This window comes from Eubalaena glacialis, chromosome 13 (genome assembly GCF_028564815.1).
Source record: "Eubalaena glacialis isolate mEubGla1 chromosome 13, mEubGla1.1.hap2.+ XY, whole genome shotgun sequence".
Taxonomy (NCBI): Eukaryota; Metazoa; Chordata; class Mammalia; order Artiodactyla; family Balaenidae; genus Eubalaena; species Eubalaena glacialis.
The window spans coordinates 27680196-27701019 of NC_083728.1; the positions used below are offsets into that span (position 1 = coordinate 27680196).

Here is a 20824-nt window from a genome sequence, read left to right on the forward strand (position 1 = left end):
AATTAGAAATCAGATCTCCTGGAAATTTACTACCAAGTGTTTATTTTCTCCTCTTTCTTTTAGCCATGGCCCCCTATTTTTGTTAAAATATATAACACATAACAAAAAGTACACAAAACAAAAATTAAGTTAAATGATTACAAAGTGAAGACTCATGAAATCACCACATAGACTAAGAAACAAAACAATGGCAGCAGATGCTATCTTGACTTTTACAGTAATGATTACTTTTTCTTTATCATTTTACCATGCATTCCATAAACATGGTCTGTTAGTTTGGAAAGGAAACAAAAAACATTACGTAATAATCAGACTACTGGGCTTCCCTGGTGGCGCAGTGGTTAAGAATCCGCCTGCCAATGCAGGGGACAAGGGTTCAAGCCCTGGTCCGGGAAGTTCCCACATGCCGCGGAGCAATGAAGCCCGTGTGCCACAACTACTGAGCCTGCGCTCTAGAGCCCAAAAGCCACAACTACTGAGTCCTCGTGCCCCAACTACTGAAGCCCGCGCACCTAGAGCTCGTGCTCCGCAACAAGAGAAGCCACCGCAATGAGAAGCCCACGCACCGCAACGAAGGGTAGCCCCCGCTCACCGCAACTGGAGAAAGCACGCACGCAGCAAGGAAGACCCAACGCAGCCAAAAATAAATAAATAAAAATAAATTAATTAATTAAAAAAAAAAATCAGACTACTGCAAGCATTTTTTCTGTCTTGGTTTATTTTACTCAACATTATGTTTGTGAGATTCAACCACATTGACTCACGTAGTTCTAATTCACTGATTTTCAATGCTGTGTAACATTCATTGTAGGAACATACCATTATTTATCCAGCCTACTGTTGATTCTCACATAATGTCTCTTGATGTACACATTGTTGTTGGGTATGTTAAATTGTAAGATCGCTAGGTCATTGATAGACATTGGTTTATCAACTAAAGTTATTTTCCAAGGTGCTTGTACCAATTTATGCTTACACTGCCTAATTTATAAAAGTCTACACTGCTCTACATTCTCCAAAACACTCAGTATTGTCAGATGACTTAATTTTAATCATATAAATTGGTACAGAGTAGAAACTCATTGTGGTTTTAATTTGCTTTTCCCAGTGAGACTGAGCACCTTTCCACATGTTTACTGGTCATTTGGCCATCCTCTTTCATAAAGTGCTAGTTAAGTCTCTTGGTTGTTTTCTACTGCATTGTCAATCCTTTTCTAATTGATTAGTAGGAATTCTTTATATTCTGTGAATATGAGGGCCTTTGTAGGTTTTTAGTGTTACAAATATCTCCTCCCAATCTGGGGGTTGGCTTTTCACTCTCCTTATGGTTATCATCTGATTAGACAAATATGCTCAAATACAACAACCTCCTTCCCTAAAAGCATGTCAGTGTTCTTCTGTGTGGATTCTATTTAAGAAATCTTTCCTTATTCCAAGGTCATGAAGATATTCTCCTATATTTCCTTACATGAGCTTTAGCTTTCACATTTAGATCTACAATCCACCTTGTACTGACTGTTTTCTATGGAGTGAGGTAGGGGCTAAGTCTCATTTTGTTTTATGTGGCTATCCATTGTCCAATCATTGTTTATTGAAGGGGGAAAAATAAAAACACCCTCTCCCCAAAGGTCTGCAGTACTACATTTGTCATATATTGTGTCCATATATGAGACAGTAAGCTTTTATTTGATTCCATTGGTCTCATTTATCCTTGGGTAATACCACAAAGTCTTAATTACTGTAGCTTTATAATATTGCTATCTACTAGACACTTCAAAAGTATTTTGACTATTCTTGGACCTTTGCATTTCTGTATAAATTTTACCATCAATTTATCAATGTCCAAAATGAAAACCTTTGGGATTTTTGCAGAGAGTGCATTGAATCTATATATCAGATAAGGAGATTTGACATATTTACATTATTGAGTCTCTCAAACCATGAACATGGTTATGTCCTGCCATTTATTTAGATCTTGTTTAATTTCTCTCAAGTCTTAAGATGTATTAGTATATATTCAAATTTTTATTAGATTGCATAGAGCAATCTAATTTTAAAATCTTTATCATAAAGAATTTAAAACTTAGTAAAAAGTGAAGAGAATAATATAATGAACCACCAGGTACTACTCATCATTCAGCTTTAAAAATTTCAACTTATAGCCAATCACACTGTCAATTTTCCTTCCATCCACCCACCCTCCCCAGCTTTTGAAGCAAATCCCAAATTTCAGATCTTTCATCTGCAAATAATTTCATATCAATCTCTAAAAGTACTCATAAAAACAATTACATGGAGTAATGCAGAGTGCATTTATCATGCAAATCTTCTTGCATATTATTACAAAATGTACACAATATATAAAAATATGACTATTTGAAGGCACTGAAAAGTGACCAAAAGCAGGCAGAAAAAAGAGAAACATTTATCCATGAAAAGCAACTACAAAGGTTAAGAGTTATGAGTTAGTAGCTTTTTTGCCTGAGGGCACACCCCAAATGCCGCAGCTCCAGCAGCAGAAAACTCTAATCTCACTGGCCATAGATAATGGAAGACAGAATTCAGGCCAGTACAGCAGCTGGAAACTTAGGAGGAAAGTCCCGAAAGTGAAAGAGCTACAGAAAAGGTATCACCCGAAGTCTGAGCCAAAACTCTGCACAAATTCCTATGTATTACTATATATGCTAACTATGCATGTTTAGAGGAGACTGGGGGGCCCAGTGAAAAAGCAGAAACTGGTGAGGTGTCCATCCTTAAAAGACATAAATGCACTAGGTAAGACTGGTGAGTTCGCTGGGTTTTTTTTGATTCAGTGCATTCCGCAATGTGTATATAGTAGAATGGCACACAGCTAAAGTCTTACTAGCTTTAGGTATCAGAAGACAAACATTAGGGCTGGCAAAACAACTGGAAATTTAGAGGCAAAATGAGAAGCAAGAGAACCAGAGAGGATGAACACTTAAGCCTGAGGATAAACTCTACTCGGTCTTGGCTGACCGCTAACATTTTCAGGCACAGGGGAGACTCCAGGGAGCCAGACTGAAAAAACAATTGTATATGCAGATATATGAATGGCCAGTAATCACATGAAAATGTGATCAACATCATCAGTCATCAGAAAAATACAAATTAAAAACACAATGAGGGACTTCCCTGGTGGCGCAGTGGTTAAGAATCTGCCTGCCAATGCAGGGGACACGGGTTCCAGCCTTGGTCCGGGAAGATCCCACATGCCGCAGAGCAACTAAGCCCACGTGCCACAACTACTGAGCCTACGTTCCACAACTACTGAGCCCACGCGCCTAGAGCCCGTGCTCCACAACGAGAAGCCACCACAATGAGAAGCCCGCACACCGCATCACAACGAAGAGTAGCCTCTGCTCGCTGCAACTACAGAAAGCCTGAGCACAGCAACGAAGACCCAACGTAGCCAAAAATAAATAAATAAATAAATAAATTTATTTTTAAAAAATACAATGAAATATCATTAAAAAGACTGACAATACCAAGTGTTGGCCAGGATATGGAGCAACTGATACTCTCATATACTGCTAATGGGAATGTAAAATGGTACAGTCACTTTGGAAAAATTCTGTTTCTTATAAACATACACTTAGCAGTACAGTCCAGCAATTTCACTCCTAGGTATTCACCCAAGAGAAACATGTCCTCACAAAAATCTATAAGCAAACTACTCATAGCAGCTTTATTTATAATAACCCCAAACTGGAAACAACTCAAATGTCCTCAACTGGTTAATGGATAAACTGTGGTATATCCATCCAACAGAATTTATTATCAGCAATAAAAAGGAACAAAATATTAATACATGCAATGACATGAATGAATCTCAAAAGCACATGCTAAGTGAAAGAACTCAGATATAAAAGAGTACATACTATACAATTCCATTTATAAAAATATCTAGAACAGGCAAAGTTAATCCATGGTGACAGAAATCAGAACAGTGACTGCCTCTGGGTGGAAGGCAGCAAAGTGAGAAGGCAGAAAGAACAGTAAAAGTTGACTTTAAAGGGAGAGGAATGAGGGAATGTTCTGAGGTGATGGAATTTGTTCTATATTGGTATCGTGGTTGCATTATAGACTTGTCAAAACTAATCAGACTGTGCCCTCAAGAGCTGTACATTTTACTACATGCAAATTATACCCCAATAAAATTAGTTAATTTTTTTTTAATGGACAGGGTTTCATTAAAAATTAGAAGGAAAGAAGGCAAAGTACATGAAGACATGGCCATTTTGGACCACTACTTAAATTCAATATACAATGATATTATAAAGTCAAGAGAAGAATTGCTGAATGTCTTTAGGGAGAAGTTGCTAAGGGATGAGACTATAAAAATTAAAACATATATGTGGGGCTTCCCTGGTGGCGCAGTGGTTAAGAATCTGCCTGCCAATGCAGGAGACACGGGTTCGAGCCCTCGTCTGGGAAGATCCCACATGCTGTGGAGCAACTAAGCCCGTGCACCACAACTATTGAGCCTGCACTCTAGAGCCCTCGAGCCACAGCTACTGAAGCCTGCGCGCCTAGAGCCCATGCTCCGCAACAAGAGAAGCCACCGCAATGAGAAGCCCGTACACTGCAACAAAGAGTAGCCCCGCTCGCCACAACTAGAGAAAGCCCACGCACAGCAACGAAGACCCAATGCAGCCAAAAATAAATAAATAAATAAATAAATAAATTTATTTTAAAAATATATGTGGTAAAGCAACACCTGTATGGAAAAATTATTATTATAGACTAAGGCCTTATTGACTTTTAACTATTCTGAGTCAAAGGAGTTTTGGCCATCTTTTAGCTTATCCATCAAAATCATGTGAGAAGAAAATAGTAGGAAATCTGTATGATCATCTATACCTTCCTATTCCATCTGCTATTCTTTTCTAGATTAGGCATCCCTAGACTAAGATAAATCTGAGATCTAAGATAAATGGCACTAATGTTTTACCTCTTTATGCATTTTCATAATGCAGCCTCATTTACAAACTACTACCACATGTTATCCTATTTGGCCATTTCTTGCAATAAGCCTGAGAGAGACGGTTATTCTCAGTAAACTAAGGTTTTGAGTAGTAGAGATACCTGCCTTTAAAACAAACGAAACAAAAACAATTCAGGTCTTCTGACTCTGTGAACAGCTGGCTTTCTGTCATACCATCATTTCCAAAAAGCATTCAAAAATTCATTCAGAATGTGGGGCAATTTTAGTAATCATATACATATTCAAAATGCAGAAGCCAAGATACTAGCACTATCTTGGACTCTGAAGGAATCTATAGGATACTGGGTCCCTTTTCCATAGGGACTTAACAATCTAAACATGGAACAGAAACCATAGAATCAACCTGTAGCAATCTCTTAAATCTCCTGTGATAGCTGGTTGAATCTCACAGAATTTTTCAATCAAAAGGGGCTTCTTCACAAGAAAAGATTAAAATAAGCATGTATGATACCATCTTCAAAAGATGATCCCCTTATACCAGCATGAGGCTTTGTAAAGGGTAATTTCATTACTTCTGAGCAATAGTATTATAAATACCCTGCCATTCCTCAATATTGTTGACATCAAAGTATAAAGCATTAAATAGTTCTGGAATTTATTTATTTATTTTTAAATATTTATTTGTTTATTTGGCTGCACCGGGTCTTAGTTGCGGCACTTGGGATATTCATTGCAGCATACGGGATCTTTTAGTTGTGGTATATGGAATCTTTAGTTGTGGCATACGAACTCTTAGTTGCAGCATGTGGGATCTAGTTCCCTGGCCAGGGAACTAACCCGGGCCCCCTGCATAGGGAGCGTGGAATCTTAGCCACTGGACACCAAGGAAGTCCCCAGTCCTGGAATTTAAACTCTATGGGTGAGTGGTAATTATTAGATGGTGAAAGTTTTTTTTTTTTTTTTTTTTTGGCCATGTTGTGCAGCTTGTGGAATCTTAGTTCCCCGACCAGGGATTGAACCCAGGCCATGGCAGTGAAAGTGCTGAGTCCTAACCACTGGACCACCAGGAACTCCCAAGTGAAAGTTTTTAAAAATCTAATTCAAATAATCTTTTGATTAGTGCCATCTGAAGGCAACTAACATTAAGACTAACAGCTTTGTTTTGGTTAAAAAGAGGATACTGATACAAAGTGCAACATTCAAAGACGTTAGATTTTCAGAGGCTCCTAGTGCCAAGAGTACAGCTTACCCCACCCATCCATCCACCCCTTCACTCAAGACTTTATTCAGCTTTGCTCCTGCAAGACACTGTTAGGTACTAAGGATACATGACACTTGCCCTTATGAAGTGTATTTACAACCTATACACAGGAAAAAAAAAAAAACCCTGCCACATATCCATACAAGTAAATGTAAATGGCAACCCATGTTGACAGCGCAAATAGCAAGGACTTTGGAACCAATGTGATCAGTCTGAATCCTGTCTCTGAAATAAATCTGCCTTGGGCATGCAACTTAGTACCTCTGAGCCCTTATCTATAAATTAAGCATGTTAACTACAACTCATAAATGTTATGAAGATTAAATAAGGTAACATGAAGAGTCTAATGTAGTATGGGACACATAGTAGGTGCTCCAGTAACTCTTCTTTGAACATTATTAATATAACCACCACTTTTGAACACCAAAACAGTCTTACCTCTGAGGCTGAGCTAGAATATTTCTTGATGTGGTTCCTTTGACTTTCAGAGAAGAACAAACATTTGTTGGAATGGACTCTTCCACCAGGTTTTCTTTTTCTGCCTCTTTGTTATAAGTGTTGTCAACTGCAAGAGAGCAAAAACTAGTCAGTACTCAAATGCCAAGGAAATGAGTTGGAGATGAGAGATACATGTGTGTATATATATATATATATATATATATATATATATGACTTAATACAGAATTCTAGATTGCAAATTTTGTGTGTGTGTGTGTGTGTATCCCTCCTAAGCAGTGAAATCTTATGCAGAAGAGCAATTTATAAAAGCTACTTTGGTTGAAGCAGAAATGAAGTATCCAGGGCCTGCCTATTTGCCAGCCTAAGGCATCACCTCAGAAAAAAGTATCCCAAACACATTCTCATGACATTTTTTTTAACATCTTCTCATGACATTTTAAAAAGATAAAATTCTGAAAGCTTCCACAGAGAAAAAGAAATCACCTAAGGAAGGAAAATAGGATAAGCTGAATTCCTCATCAGTAACACAGGACGATAAAAGATAACAGAACAGTGCCTTCAGAGAAGTCAAGAAAAAAATCTTTTAATCTGCAATTCTATATTAAAAGTAGCAAGGAAAAACCAACAAGTTACATACAAGGAAACTCCCATAAGGCTATCAGCTGACTTTTCAGCAGAAACTGCAGGCCAGAAGGAAGTGGCACAATATATTTAAAGTGATGAAAGGGAAAAACCTACAACCAAGAATACTTTCCCCAGCAAGGCTCTCATTCAGATTTGATGGACACATCAAAAGTTTTACAGACGGGCTTCCCTGGTGGCGCAGTGGTTGGGAGTCTGCCTGCCAGTGCAGGGGACACGGGTTCGAGCCCTGGTCTGGGAGGATCCCGCGTGCCGTGGGGCAGCTAGATCCGTGAGTCACAAATTACTGAGCCTGCGCGTCTGGAGCCTGTGCTCCGCAGCAAGAGGGGCCGCAACGGTGAGAGGCCCGCGCACTGCGATGAAAAGTGGCCCCCACTTGCCGCAACTAGAGAGAGCCCTCGTACAGAAGCGAAGACCCAACAGAGCCATAAATAAATAAATAATTAAATAAATAATTTAAAAAAAAAAAAAAAGTTTTACAGACAAGCAAAAGCTAAAAGAATTCAGCACTACCAAAGGCAGCTTTATAAGAAATGTTAAAGGGACTTCACTAAGTGAAAAAGAAAAGACCACAACTAGAAACATGAACATTACACAAAAGGAAATATCTCATTGGTAAAGGCAAATATACAGTAAAAGTAGTAAATCAACCACATACAAAGCTAATAGGAAGGTTAAAAGACAAAAGTAGTAAAATCATCTGTATCTACAATAAGCAGTTAAGGGATACACGAAACAATCAGATGTAAAATATGATGTCAAAACAGTAATCATACGGGGAGGAGAGTACAAATGCTGGGTTGTTAAAATGCATTTGAAATTATGAGATCAGCAACTTAAAATAATCAAAGAGATATACAGATTGATAAATATAAACCTCACGGTAATCACAAACCAAAAATCTATAATAGGTACACACACACACAAAAAGAGAAGGAATCCAAATATAACACTAAAGACAGTCATCAAACCACAAGGTAAGAGAACAAAAAAAGAACAAAGGAACAAAACCTGACATACAAAAACAACCCAAAAACAATTAACAAAATGGTGATAAGTAGATACATATCAATAATTACTTTACATGCAGATGGACTAAATGTTTCAATCAAAAGACACAAAGTGGCTGAATGGATACAAAAACAAGACCCACATATATGCTGCCTACAAGAGACTCACTTCAGATCTAAAGACACACTCAGACTGAAGGTGAGGGGATGGAAAAGAGTATTCCATGCAAATGGAAATAAAAAAAAAACGGGGTGGCAATAATTATATCAGACAAAATAGACTTTAAAACAAAGAATGTTACAAGAGACAAAGAAGTACACTACATAATGATCAAGGAATCAATCCAAAAAGAAGATATAGCAATTATAAATATATATGCACCCAACAGAGAACCACCTAGATACATAAAGCAAATATTTACAGACATAAAGGGAGAAATTGACAGCAACACAATAACAGTAGGGGACTTTTAACACCCCACTTATATCAATGAACAGATCATCCAGACAGAAAACCTGTAAGGAAACACTGGCCTCAAATGACACATTAGACCATATATAGAGAGAGAAAACATTCTATCCAAAAGCAGCAAAATACATATTCTTTCCAAGTGCACATGGAACATTCTCCAGGATAGATCACATGCTAGGCCACAAAACAAGCCTCGGTAACTTTAAGAAAACTGAAATCGTATTAAGCATCTTTTCTGACCATAACACTATGAGACTAGAAGTCAACTATAAGAAAAAAACTGCAAGAAACAAAAACACATGGAGGCTAAACAATATGCTACTAAACAACCAATGGATCACTGAAGAAATCAAAGAAGAAATCAAAAAATACCTGGAAACAAATGAAAACAAAAACATAACAATCCAAAAATCTATGGGATGCAGGAAAAGCGGTTCTAAGAGGGAAGTTTATAGCAATAGAAGCTTACCTCAGGAAACAAGAAAAATCTCAAACAACCTAAGCTTACACCTAAAGGAACTAGAAAAAGAAGAACAAACAAAACACAAAGTTAGTAGAAGGAAACAAATCATAAAGATCAGAGCAGAAAGAAATGAATAAATGGAAATAAGTGAAATAGAGACTAAAAAAAATATAAAAGATCAATGAAACTAAGAGCTGGTTCTTTGAGAAGATAAATAAAATTGATAAACCTTTAGCCAGACTCATCAAGAAAAAAAGAGAGAGGGCCCAAATCAATAAAATCAGAAATGAAAAAGGAGAAGTTACAACTCACACCACAGAAATACAAAGGATCATAGGAGATTACTACAACCATCTATATGCCAATAAGATGGACAAATTCCTAGAAATGTTAAATCTCCTAAGACTGAACAAGGAAGAAATAGAAAATACGAAGAAACCAATTACTAGCAATGAAATTGAATCAGTAATTTAAAAAAAACTCCCAACAAACAAAAGTCCAGAACCAGATGGCTTCACAGGTGAATTCTGCCAAACATTTAGAAGAGTTAACACCTATCCTTCTCAAGCTATTCCAAAAAACTGCAGAGGAAGGAATGCTTCCAAACTCATTCTATGAGGCCAGCATCACCCTGGTACCAAAACCAGACAAAGATATCATAAAAAAGGCCAATATCACTGATGAACATAGATGCAAAAATCCTCAACAAAATGTTAGCAAACCAAATCCAACAATATATTAAAAGGATCATACACCATGATCAAGTGGGATACCATATCTTCTTTATCCATACCACATACCACTATAAGGAGAAATAAACAAATCCACAATTATAGTCTAAAATTTCAATACCTCTCTCTCTAATTGATAGAACAAGTTGACAGAAAAATCAGTAAGATTATAACAGCCACAAATAATATATAAGCAAATGAGCATGGCTGTATTCCAATAAGACTTCATTTACAAAAATACGTTGTGGTCAAATTATCACGAAGATGTTAACAATTATAAACATATACATACCTAACAACAGAGACCCAGATACCTGAAGGAAAAACTGACGAAACTCACGGGAGAAATAGCCAATTCAGCAATAACAGTTGAAGACTTCAATATCCCTACTTTTAATAATGGACAGAGCCATCAGATAGATTATCAATAAGGAAACAGAAGACTTGAGCAACACTATCAACCAACTTGACCCAACTGACATTTATGTAACTCTCCACCCAGTGACGGCAGAATACACATTTTTTTTTTAAGTACACCCAGTACATTTACCAAGACAGACCATATTCTGGGCCATGAAACAAGTCTCAAAACATTTAAAAGAGTTCAAGTCATACAAGTATGTCCTTTCACCACAGTGGAAATCCCCCAAGAAATCAATAACAGATAAGATTTTTGGACCACCCCCACCCCAAATATTTGGAAATTAAATAACACACAGGTAACTAGCAACTAGTAGATAAATTAAGTCCTGGAGATCTAAATGCATAGCATAAATGGTATAGTCAACAATACTGTATTATGAACTTCAAAGTTGATGAGACTAGATATTAATTGTTCTCATCACAAAAGAAATGATAATTATGTGATATGATAGAGGTGTTAATTACATTGCATTATATAAATGTATCAAATCAACACTCTATACACCTTAAACTTACATGATGTTATAAGTCAATTATATCACAATTAAAAAAAACACATAGGTCGGGACTTCCCTGGTGGTACAGTGGTTAAGAATCCACCTTCCAATGCAGTGGACGTGGGTTTGATCCCTGGTCTGGGAACTAAGATCCCACATGCTGCTGGGCAACTAAGCCCACGTGCTGCAACTACTGAGCCCATGCGCTCTAGAGCCCGTGCAGCACAACTAGAGAGCCTGTGCACCACAACTAGAGAAGCCCGTGCAGCCAAAATAAAAAAACAAACAAAAAAAACCACATAGGTCAAAGATCTCAAAAGGGAAATTAAAAGTATTTTGAATGGAATGAAAATAAAAACATAGCATTTCAAATTTATGGGATGTGGCTAAAGCAGTACTTAGGGGATATTTACAGCAGTAAACACATTAACAAAGAAGAAAGATTTCAAATCAATGGCTTCAGCTGCCACCTTAAGAAACTTTATATATATATTGAACCCAAAGTAAATAGAAGGGAAATAATAAAGAACAGAATGGAAATCAATGAAATAAAAACCAGAAAAACAATAGGAAAAAAAAAAAAAAAACCAATGAAACCAAAAGTTGGTTCTTTGAGAAGATTATTAACACTGATAAATCTTTAGCCGACTGATTAGGAAAATAGAGAGAGATGACACAAATTACCAATATCAGGAATGCAAGAGGTGATATCACTACAGAATTTATAAGTATCAAAAGGATAATAAGGAAACATTATGAACAACTTTTCGCCTATAAATTCAACAACTTGGATGACACAAATTACTTGAAAGACAAACTACCAAAGCTCATTCAAGAAGAAACAGATAATCGATATCTGTTAAAAAAAATTGAATTTTTAGTTAAAAACCTTCCTGCAAAGAAAACTCCAGACCCAGATGGCTTCACTGGTGAATTCTACCAAACATTTAAGAAAGATGTAATATCGATTTTACACAAATTCTTCCAGAGAAATGAAGAGAAGGGAATATTTATAGAGTAAGGCCAACATTACTCTATCAAAATCAAACAAAAGCATCATAAGAAAGGAAAACTACAGATCATTATTCCTCATGAACATAGATGAAAAAATTTTTAAGAAAAAAATGTAGCAAACTGAACCTAAAATATATATAAAAAGAAAAATACCATCCTGACCAATTGGGGGTTCATCCCAGAAATGAAAGGTTGGCTTAAAATTGGAAAATCAGCATACTGAACATAGTTAAAGAATAAAAGAAAAAAGAAAAAAAATCATGTAAACTTCTTAATAAACGCAGAAAAAGCATTTGAGAAAATCTAGCATCCATTACTATAAAAATTATCAGCAAAATAGGAATAGAAGGGAAATTCCTCAGCCTGATAAAGGGCATCTATGAAAAAACTAGTTAACATCATACTTAATGGTGAAAGCCTGAATGTTTTTGCCCTAAGATCAGGAATAAAACAAGCATGCCTACTTCTCTACTCTTATTCAGCATCCTACTAAAGGTGCAGTATGCAAGAAAGAAAAAGAAACAAAAGGCAGATAACATAATCACCTTCGTAGAAATCTGATGGAATCTACAAAAAAGATACAAACACTACTGAGTTTAGAAGATTGTAGGATATAAGATCGACATAGAACAATTAATTGTATTTCTTTGTACTAGCAACACAATAGAAAGTTGAAATCAAAATAGAGGTCTGAAAAGTGCTTTGAGAACACAAATAAGGGGAATCAATTAGAGAAAAAAAGATATTTGAGCTGGAACTTGAATGATAAGTAAGGACTTTTCAGTTAGATTAAAGGTATTCAAGGCAGAGGGAATAGCACTAATGAGACAGGTAAGAATGTGTGCTAACAAAGAACAAAAAGACTGCGGGGCCCAAGGGGTATACATGCATGGAAGCAGTGTACATGATCTTTGCCACATGATGGGCCATGCAGAGGTCTCTTGCTCTGGGGCTTACTGCTGATATAACAGTCTTAAACTGAAAGTGGTCCAGACAAACTAGGTACATCACATCCTCTTTCAATTCAAGAAGAGCACAAAGACCATCAAAGCAACAGAAAATCTGCCACACTTCTAAGCACCTCAGGTGAAACGTGCACATAGTTCTAACCTCTTATGCAAGAAAGATGGATGTAAAAGTTCAGGATCCTTGTCCAGATCCCAAATTCAATAGATATCACCTGTGCTCATGAATGAACTATTTAAAAATCAGCCTAGCAACTCAGATTCTGCAAACTACACAAGTTCACTGAAAATACAGCTATTTTCTGATACAGCCCTCTAGTTATTGGTGTGACTGAGGCTAGTTTCAGATTTACCCATAAGATTAATTTTCAAATGTTCTAAATTGATTGTGGTGATGACTGCACAACTATGCTGTGAATATATGAAAAAACATTGAAATGTACATTTTAAGCAGGTGAATTGTATGATATGTGAATTATATCTAAATATAGCTACTATTTCAAAACAAGAATCATTTTTGAGGATTTAAAGAATTTTTTTTGTTTTAATCAAACAAACAGTATTTTGCAGATTTAGTAACTACTAGTTTAAGTGTCAATCATCTTTTAAAATCAGATACACGACTCAAAGAATTCTTGTACAGTTAGCAAGCAGTACATTCTTCCCTCCTGCTGTTTTGTTTCCCAGCCAGACCGAGGTTAGGTTACATTAAATCTAGTCATAAAAAGAAAATAGTTATATATCTGGCAATAAAATTCTATGTTAGCTTAATTTCCAAAAGACTGGAAAAAAAAAAAAAAAAAGAATGTAGCACATCATTAGTTTCACGTTCAACATGAAATGAATAAATGAATTAGCACATTTCACCAATTAAAATCCAAGGGATACATCATTTAGGTAATTTCCCCAGATCCCTCAGGTTCCTAATATACTGTTCGACCATTCTGCCAAGCAGCTTTTTTCTAAGATGTTCTTTCTTACCTGGTCTCAAAGGTGTGACATCTTGCTGAAGATTAGCTGTTCTCAGAGGAGTTTTGCCCTGAAAAAGCCCTCCTGTACCACTCTTCCCAGGAAACTTATTCTCCAAATTGGCCTTCTCTTCTGTGAAAAGGTAAAATCATCATCGTGTAAACAATCAGCAAGAAAGCAAAATAAGTTAGTGCCATACACTTAATATGGGGCCTAAATAAAGCCTCCTACCAGTATACTTCTAACTCATTTGCAAGTACCAGCAAAGTTCTAGTGATCAAAAAGGAATAAGTACACATTATACGTCACAGATAGCGACTGCAAAAACTATCACTAAAACACTGGCAACACTGAACAATGTATTATAGAAAAGAAGTGCAGACTCTGCATTGTGAATAGCTCCTTATCTTTGCTTGATACACATTCAGGACCATACAAGCATAAACTGGCCTTATCTACCACCTAAATACATCATGTTCCTCTTAAAGAAAACTGTATCCAGCAAGACCTGCAAGGCTTACAAGGGACATCTGAGAGTCTAATTGTGTTGAGGTTCTTCCTCAACTAGGAGAGTGTGGGGTGTATGAGGATGGAACAGAGTTAGGCTCTCTTAAGGAATTTTATCTTAGGTTCTGCTGTGCCCAAAAGCCAGCGCAAAGCAGTGAAAAGTGTGTTCTACCAACAGCCTACCGAAAGAAATTTTAGGAATGCGGCGAGCCCCAGCCATAACTCTGTGAATGTACACTCTGATTGCAACTGTGTAAAAAGATGTGATTATTTGGAAGAAAATTAGAAAGTAATATATTAGAACTAAGGTGATTTTGAAAAAAATAGTGGGATTCATTTTTTCTTCCAAACTGTATCTCATAGTATTGTTATATTAATATTTCCTTTCTTGTTTTCAAGGAAAACTTGGAAAAAGAGATAGACAACTCAGCTATTTCCTCAGGGTTTCTGTGGGCCAAGGGCATGGGGAAGACCTCTGTATAGCAGCTGGCCGTCTTATCCACCCTTCCTCCTACACCACGCCCAAAAGACCCCTCCTCTCAGGATACCCACTGGATTTTATTAGAATCCTTTTCCAAGAGAATGGCATATGCCATCACATTTGGACACTGCATTCTAAGTGTTAAGTACAGCTGCAATGGACTAATTTCTATCCCCCATCACATACTGATTTCTCTTAATGAGGAGGATAAGGACATGAGATAGAAGAAAATGAAGGAGCCCCAGCAAATACTAGCCTCACATATCACTGGGCTCAGATATTATTCCAACGTAATATAAAAACAAAACCACATCCTTATTTGTTGACCTGGTGTCAAAGTTTGTGTCATATCACCTGCCCCAACATCAGGCAATCCTATCTCTATTTGGAGATTGGGTTCTGAGTAGCATAATCCCTCCATTTAAAAATGAACTGGGGGGAATTTCCTAGAGGTCCCGTGGTTAGGACTCCCTGCTTCCACTGCAGGGGGCACAGGTTCGATCCCTGGTTGGGGAACTAAGATCCCTCAAGCTGTGTGGTGGGGCCAAAAAAAAAAAAAAAGAACTGGGGAGAAGCAGCAAGAGGGAGATGAGTATAGTTATAAAAGGGCAACACAGGATCCTTGTGATGTTAGAACTGTTTGATATCTTGACTGTGGCAGCAGATCAACAAACCTACACAGGTGATAAAATTGCATAGAATTTAATACACATAAATAAAAATAAATACAAGTCAAACTGGGGAAATCTGAGTAAGACTGTCCACATCCCAGTTGTAATATTATATATACTCTATGCCCAGTGACAGTAGAGCAAGTTTTTATGTGACTGCCATCATTACAGACATGTCCTAGAACTTCACTCAACTTTGTTTCATCTAGATTTTACCATATGTCCCTAAAGCTTAAATATTTGTCATTCTTAACTGGAAAACATTGATTTCTACTGATAGTCCATTCCCAAAATACTGGGCACCTCGATTATTTCTATCATATCGTGGATGACAAAGTATCTTGGTGCAGAAAAGAATTTATATTTTTTTAATTTATTTATTTTTATAAATTTATTTATTTTTGGATGCGTTGGGTCTTTGTTGTTCCACGCAGGCTTTCTCTAGTTGCGGCGAGCAGGGGCTACTCTTCGTTGCAGTGTGCGGGCCTCTCAATGCAGTGGCTTCTCTTGTTGCGGAGCACGGGCTCTAGGCACACGGGCTTCAGTAATTGTGGCACGCAGGCTCAGTAGTTGTGGCGCACGGGCTTAGTTGCTCCGCGGCACGTGGGATCTTCCCAGACCAAGGCTCGAACCCATGTCCCCTGCACTGGCAGGCAGATTCTCAACCACTGCGCCACCAGGGAAGCCCTCCCTTCTATTTTTGAAAGGTCCCCAGCACAAAGCAAGTCACTAACCCTTAAAACAACCAGAGAAAGCAGACACTTACCAAACCAGGAATCTATGTTTTGGGTATCTTCCTCATCATTCAAAGATGTAAAATTGATGAAGTCTGTTGGAGCATCATAGGAATAGGAGGTTGTAACTTGTGACATTTTTCCCAACCTTGGTGCAGAACAGCAGGTTTGCCCAGTGTTTGTTTCTCAATAGGTCACCTCCTAAGGAAAGAAATAGTTCAGAAACTTGGTAGCACATTTATCTTAAGGTACTGATTGCCTAACAATTACTTTGCTTTTACGATCACATTTGCGATTCTGAAAAACACCTGGGCAATATGTCTTACTTTTCAAATCACATTAACAGTTAACTTCGCTTTTTCAGTAACTTGAAGACACTCCTTGAGGTAAATATGTTGGAATTAGAAAGAGGTCAAATTTGATGAATACCTACAACATGACATGTACTGTGCTAGGTGTTTTACATTCATTATCTTATTTTCCTCAATCTACCGTTTTCTCATTTCCAGTCTCCTCCACATCCAGTGTGCTTTCTCTCTGCCCCGAATAACTCAATTTCTGAAACACACCATTAAATTTTATACCTACCGACCGAAATCTTACTCATCATTCAAATCCAGTCCAATTCTCTGTAAAACCTTTCCCAGTTTCCACTTATCATACCTAATTGTTGCCTCTCCAAAGCCATAGTGCTTTTATACCATCTAATTTTGTATTAGTTAACTATGCAAATGTCTCTCCTAGTAGACGCTAAGTTCCTGTAGATAAGGATGAATTTTACTCACTTGTGTATACCTCATCCATCAAGGTGCTTAGAACAGTATCTCATACATAGTAAAAGCTCAATATAGTTTTGCCAAGTACAGTTTTGCCAAGTACAGGTTTTTTCTTTAGAAATACTTTCATAAAAATACTATTCCTGGGCATGAAGAGAAAGACTTCAAAAAATACATAAAAGAAAAAAAAAGTACATAAAAGGCACAACATGCAGATTAGGTAAAAGAAACATGTCAAAGATATGGGTCCATCTTTACTTCTGCATACTGTGTACAGAAGTACTGTCGTGTCCTCTGTGCTGTGGAAACCTGTGTAGGTTTAAAGTCAGCCCCCACTCCAGCCTTGTATGGTTAAGAAAATAGCTGGAAGTAATCTGAAAAATAGCCGAAAGGCCACACTCACTGGCAAATAATTTCCCTATGAAACCCAATGAGCCATTTGTCTTCATCCATGAAATGACATGTACTTAAAGTATTCTGTATCTTGGAAGAGAAGTAGATATCAGTAACAACTTGCATACACATTTATTAAACTAAGTACCTTTCTGTAAGCCCTTATTTTAGAAATACATGCTCATTTTAAAAAATTAGATCACAAAAATAGTTTTCATAAAAATCTACAATGCCACACTGCTCCAGACACACACACAATACCTCTATCAATCTCTCTCTCTCCACACACACACACACACACACACACACACGCACACACTTTTGTTTTTTCAAATGGGATCATTGACATTTTGAATCTGCTTCACATATCCTGAGCATATTCCTTGTCAATAAATATAAATATATCAGCAACCACAATTTACTTATCCCCTATTTTAGGATTTTCCCAATATTTTCACTTTAAAGATACTACTAGAAGAATATCCATGTAGCTAAATTTCTGTACATATTCTTAATTCTTCCCTTAAGACAAATTCTTTTTTTTATTATTTATTTATTTATTTATGTTTTGTGTTTTTGTGGGGGTTTTTTGGCTGCATTTGGTCTTCGTTGCTGTGCGTGGGCTTTCTCTAGTTGCGGCGAGTGGGGGCTACTCTTCGTTGCAGTGCGCAGGCTTCTCCTTGCGGTGGCTTCTCTTGTTGCAGAGCACAGGCTCTAGGCGCACGGGCTTCAGTAGTTGCAGCACGCAGGCCCCAGAGTGCGTGGGCTTCAGTGGTTGCGGCGCATGGGCTCAGTAGCTGTGGCACGCAGGCTCTAGGGCACACGGGCTTCAGTAGTTGTGGCACGCAGGCTCAGTAGTTGTGGCGCACGGGCTTAGTTGCTCCTCGGCATGTGGGATCTTCCCAGACCAGGGATCAAACCCATGTCCCTTGCATTGGTAGGTGGATTCTTTTTTTTTTTTTTTTTTTAATTAATTAATTAATTTATTTATGGCTGTGTTGGGTCTTCATTTCTGTGCGAGGGCTTTCTCTAGTTGTGGCAAGCAGGGGCCACTCTTCATCACGGTGCGCGGGCCTCTCACTATCGCGGCCTCTCTTGTTGCGGAGCACAGGCTCCAGATGCGCAGGCTCAGTAGTTGTGGCTCACGGGCCCAGTTGCTCCGCGGCATGTGGGATCTTCCCAGACCAGGGCTCGAACCCGTGTCCCCTGCATTGGCAGGCAGATTCTCAACCACTGCGCCACCAGGGAAGCCCGGTAGGTGGATTCTTAACCACTGCACCACCAAGGGAAGTCCCAAGACAAATTCTTAAAGATGGAATTGCTGGCTCTTGACACATACTGTGAAAACATTCCTCAGAAGAGTAATACCCACTAGCATTACCAGAGAGGTGTGCCCATTCTCTTCTGGGCACTAACAGCCCTCAGTACTCATTTTCTCTATTTTATACCACTATACTTATGCTGTGAGATAAATCATGAGATTAGTTCCACCCAACCTCATTGCTGCTCAGTGGTTTGGCCATCATTTCATTAGCTTCTCTCAGTGGACTTGGGTAATTCAGAAGGAATTTGTTCTGACAGATATTTAGTTTACATAGTGACATCAACCTATACACCAGAGAACCTCATTCTCCCATGGTCTCTCTTATGAACTCACCGAAGCCAGAACTCCACAGATACCTTTATAACAATGTGCCAACTGAGGAACTTAGTGTAGAAATATGACATTTTGGAATTGGGAGGAATTTCAAATAACACCTAACTTTTTAAGTTTATAGATAAAGATTAATTAAAGCGAAATGGGGTCCTCCAAGATCACACAACACTACTAATGATTATGGTAGAAACAGTTCCCAAAGGTGATTATACATGCCAGACACCATGAGGTACTAAATTGTACTATTTTAATAACCCTCAACAATCCTCTAAAGCATCAATTATTATTTCCATCCTAGAAGAGGAAGCTGAAGGTAAGGGAGATTAAAAGACTTCCCAATATCACACAGTTATATAAAAGCAGAATTAGATCTAGAACTGAGGCCCCTGACTTCAGCACAGTGTTCTTCCTATATCGTTCTGCCCTCTCACCCTATGAATTAGAGAAGCATGTTAATGTAGTTATAGTCTCTATTTGCATAGAAAATAGTATGGTATTTCTTTCCAAGTAGATCCATTCTTCATAGTCTTTTGCCCTGAATAGAGTATTCTTTATTATCCTCCCTCTAAGTTTTCATTCTCCCCTATTTCTACTTTCATTATTCAGTTTAACTCAATAAGCTATTTATTAGTAGTCCACTCATATTACACACTTGCTAGAGGTCATAAATGTGGGCTTGATAATATCGGAGCTCCTTTCTCACTAATATTCAAGGATGAGACAATATGTCTCATATAAAAGGTAGAAGATCTAGTCTCAGACACAAAGGAATTAAAACCTAGACAGGAGTCCTATCAGACTCAATAAATAAGACAGTATAAATATTTAAATTATATAGTATAAACCATAAGTATAAAGAAAATTAGAGGGACTTCTCTGGTGGTGCAGTGGTTAAGAATCCGCCTGCCAATGCAGGGGACACGGGTTCTAGCCCTGGTCCAGGAAGATCCCACATGCCGTGGAGCAACTAAGCCCACGCGCCACAACTACTGAGCCTGGGTGCCGCAACTACTGAAGCCTGCGTGCCTAGAGCCCGTGCTCCACAACAAGAGAAGCTACCGCAATGAGAAGCCCGTGCACCACAACGAAGAGTAGCCCCCTCTCACTGCAACTACAGAAAACCCATGTGCAACAATGAAGACCCAACACAGCCAAAAATAAATAAATTAGTTTCAAAAAAAAAGGATGAAAATTAGAGATGAACGTGGCTTAAGTCAAGTTATGATTAAAAACTTTTCATTGAACAGCATCAAAACAGTAAGAAGTGCACTGTAACAGAAGTCACCTCCTTGATTGCCAAGCTTCCAAGCTTGGAGTAGCCATGGGACAGTTCTGGCCAATGAGAACGATGAGAATCTGCTGAGGGATTCATAGGAAAACTCGTACTTACCTGATACAGCTACAGCCCTTGCTCCTGCCCTCTTCCTTCAGCTTTCTTCTTGCCTTGAAGGCAGATGTAATGGCTAGAGCTATAGCAGCCATCATATACATAGGAGTAAATGATCAAGAGAATAACGTACAATGGCCCTGATATCACTGAGCTATTGATCACTCATGATCAAATATCAGCAACCACCTACCTCTAGACAATAAAACTCTTTTCATGTAGGCTGTTAAAGTCACATTTTCTGTCACTTAAAGCCAAAAACAATCCCAACATAGAAATCCAGAATTCTAGCCCTCTCCCTGGCATTACTTGATGTATATGATAATGGGCAAGTCACTCGACCTTT

At 37.9% G+C, this 20824-nt stretch overlaps 1 protein-coding gene across 5 annotated transcripts in view; it reads right to left on the reverse strand.

The window, feature by feature from the left end:
- Positions 1-20824, reverse strand: part of TPX2 (TPX2 microtubule nucleation factor) — a 57636-nt gene that overhangs the window by 26751 nt on the left and 10061 nt on the right. For 4 of the 5 annotated variants that reach the window (XM_061210331.1, XM_061210330.1, XM_061210329.1 and 1 more), the window contains exons 3-5: positions 16298-16466; positions 13885-14004; positions 6666-6792 (exon numbers count right to left, since the gene is read on the reverse strand). In XM_061210331.1, the coding sequence (XP_061066314.1) occupies positions 6666-6792; positions 13885-14004; positions 16298-16403 (353 nt within the window). In that variant the 5' untranslated portion in view covers positions 16404-16466. Of the gene's footprint in view, positions 1-6665; positions 6793-13884; positions 14005-16297; positions 16467-20481; positions 20537-20824 lie in introns of those variants that run through there. The other variant, XM_061210328.1, reaches the window with a different exon arrangement.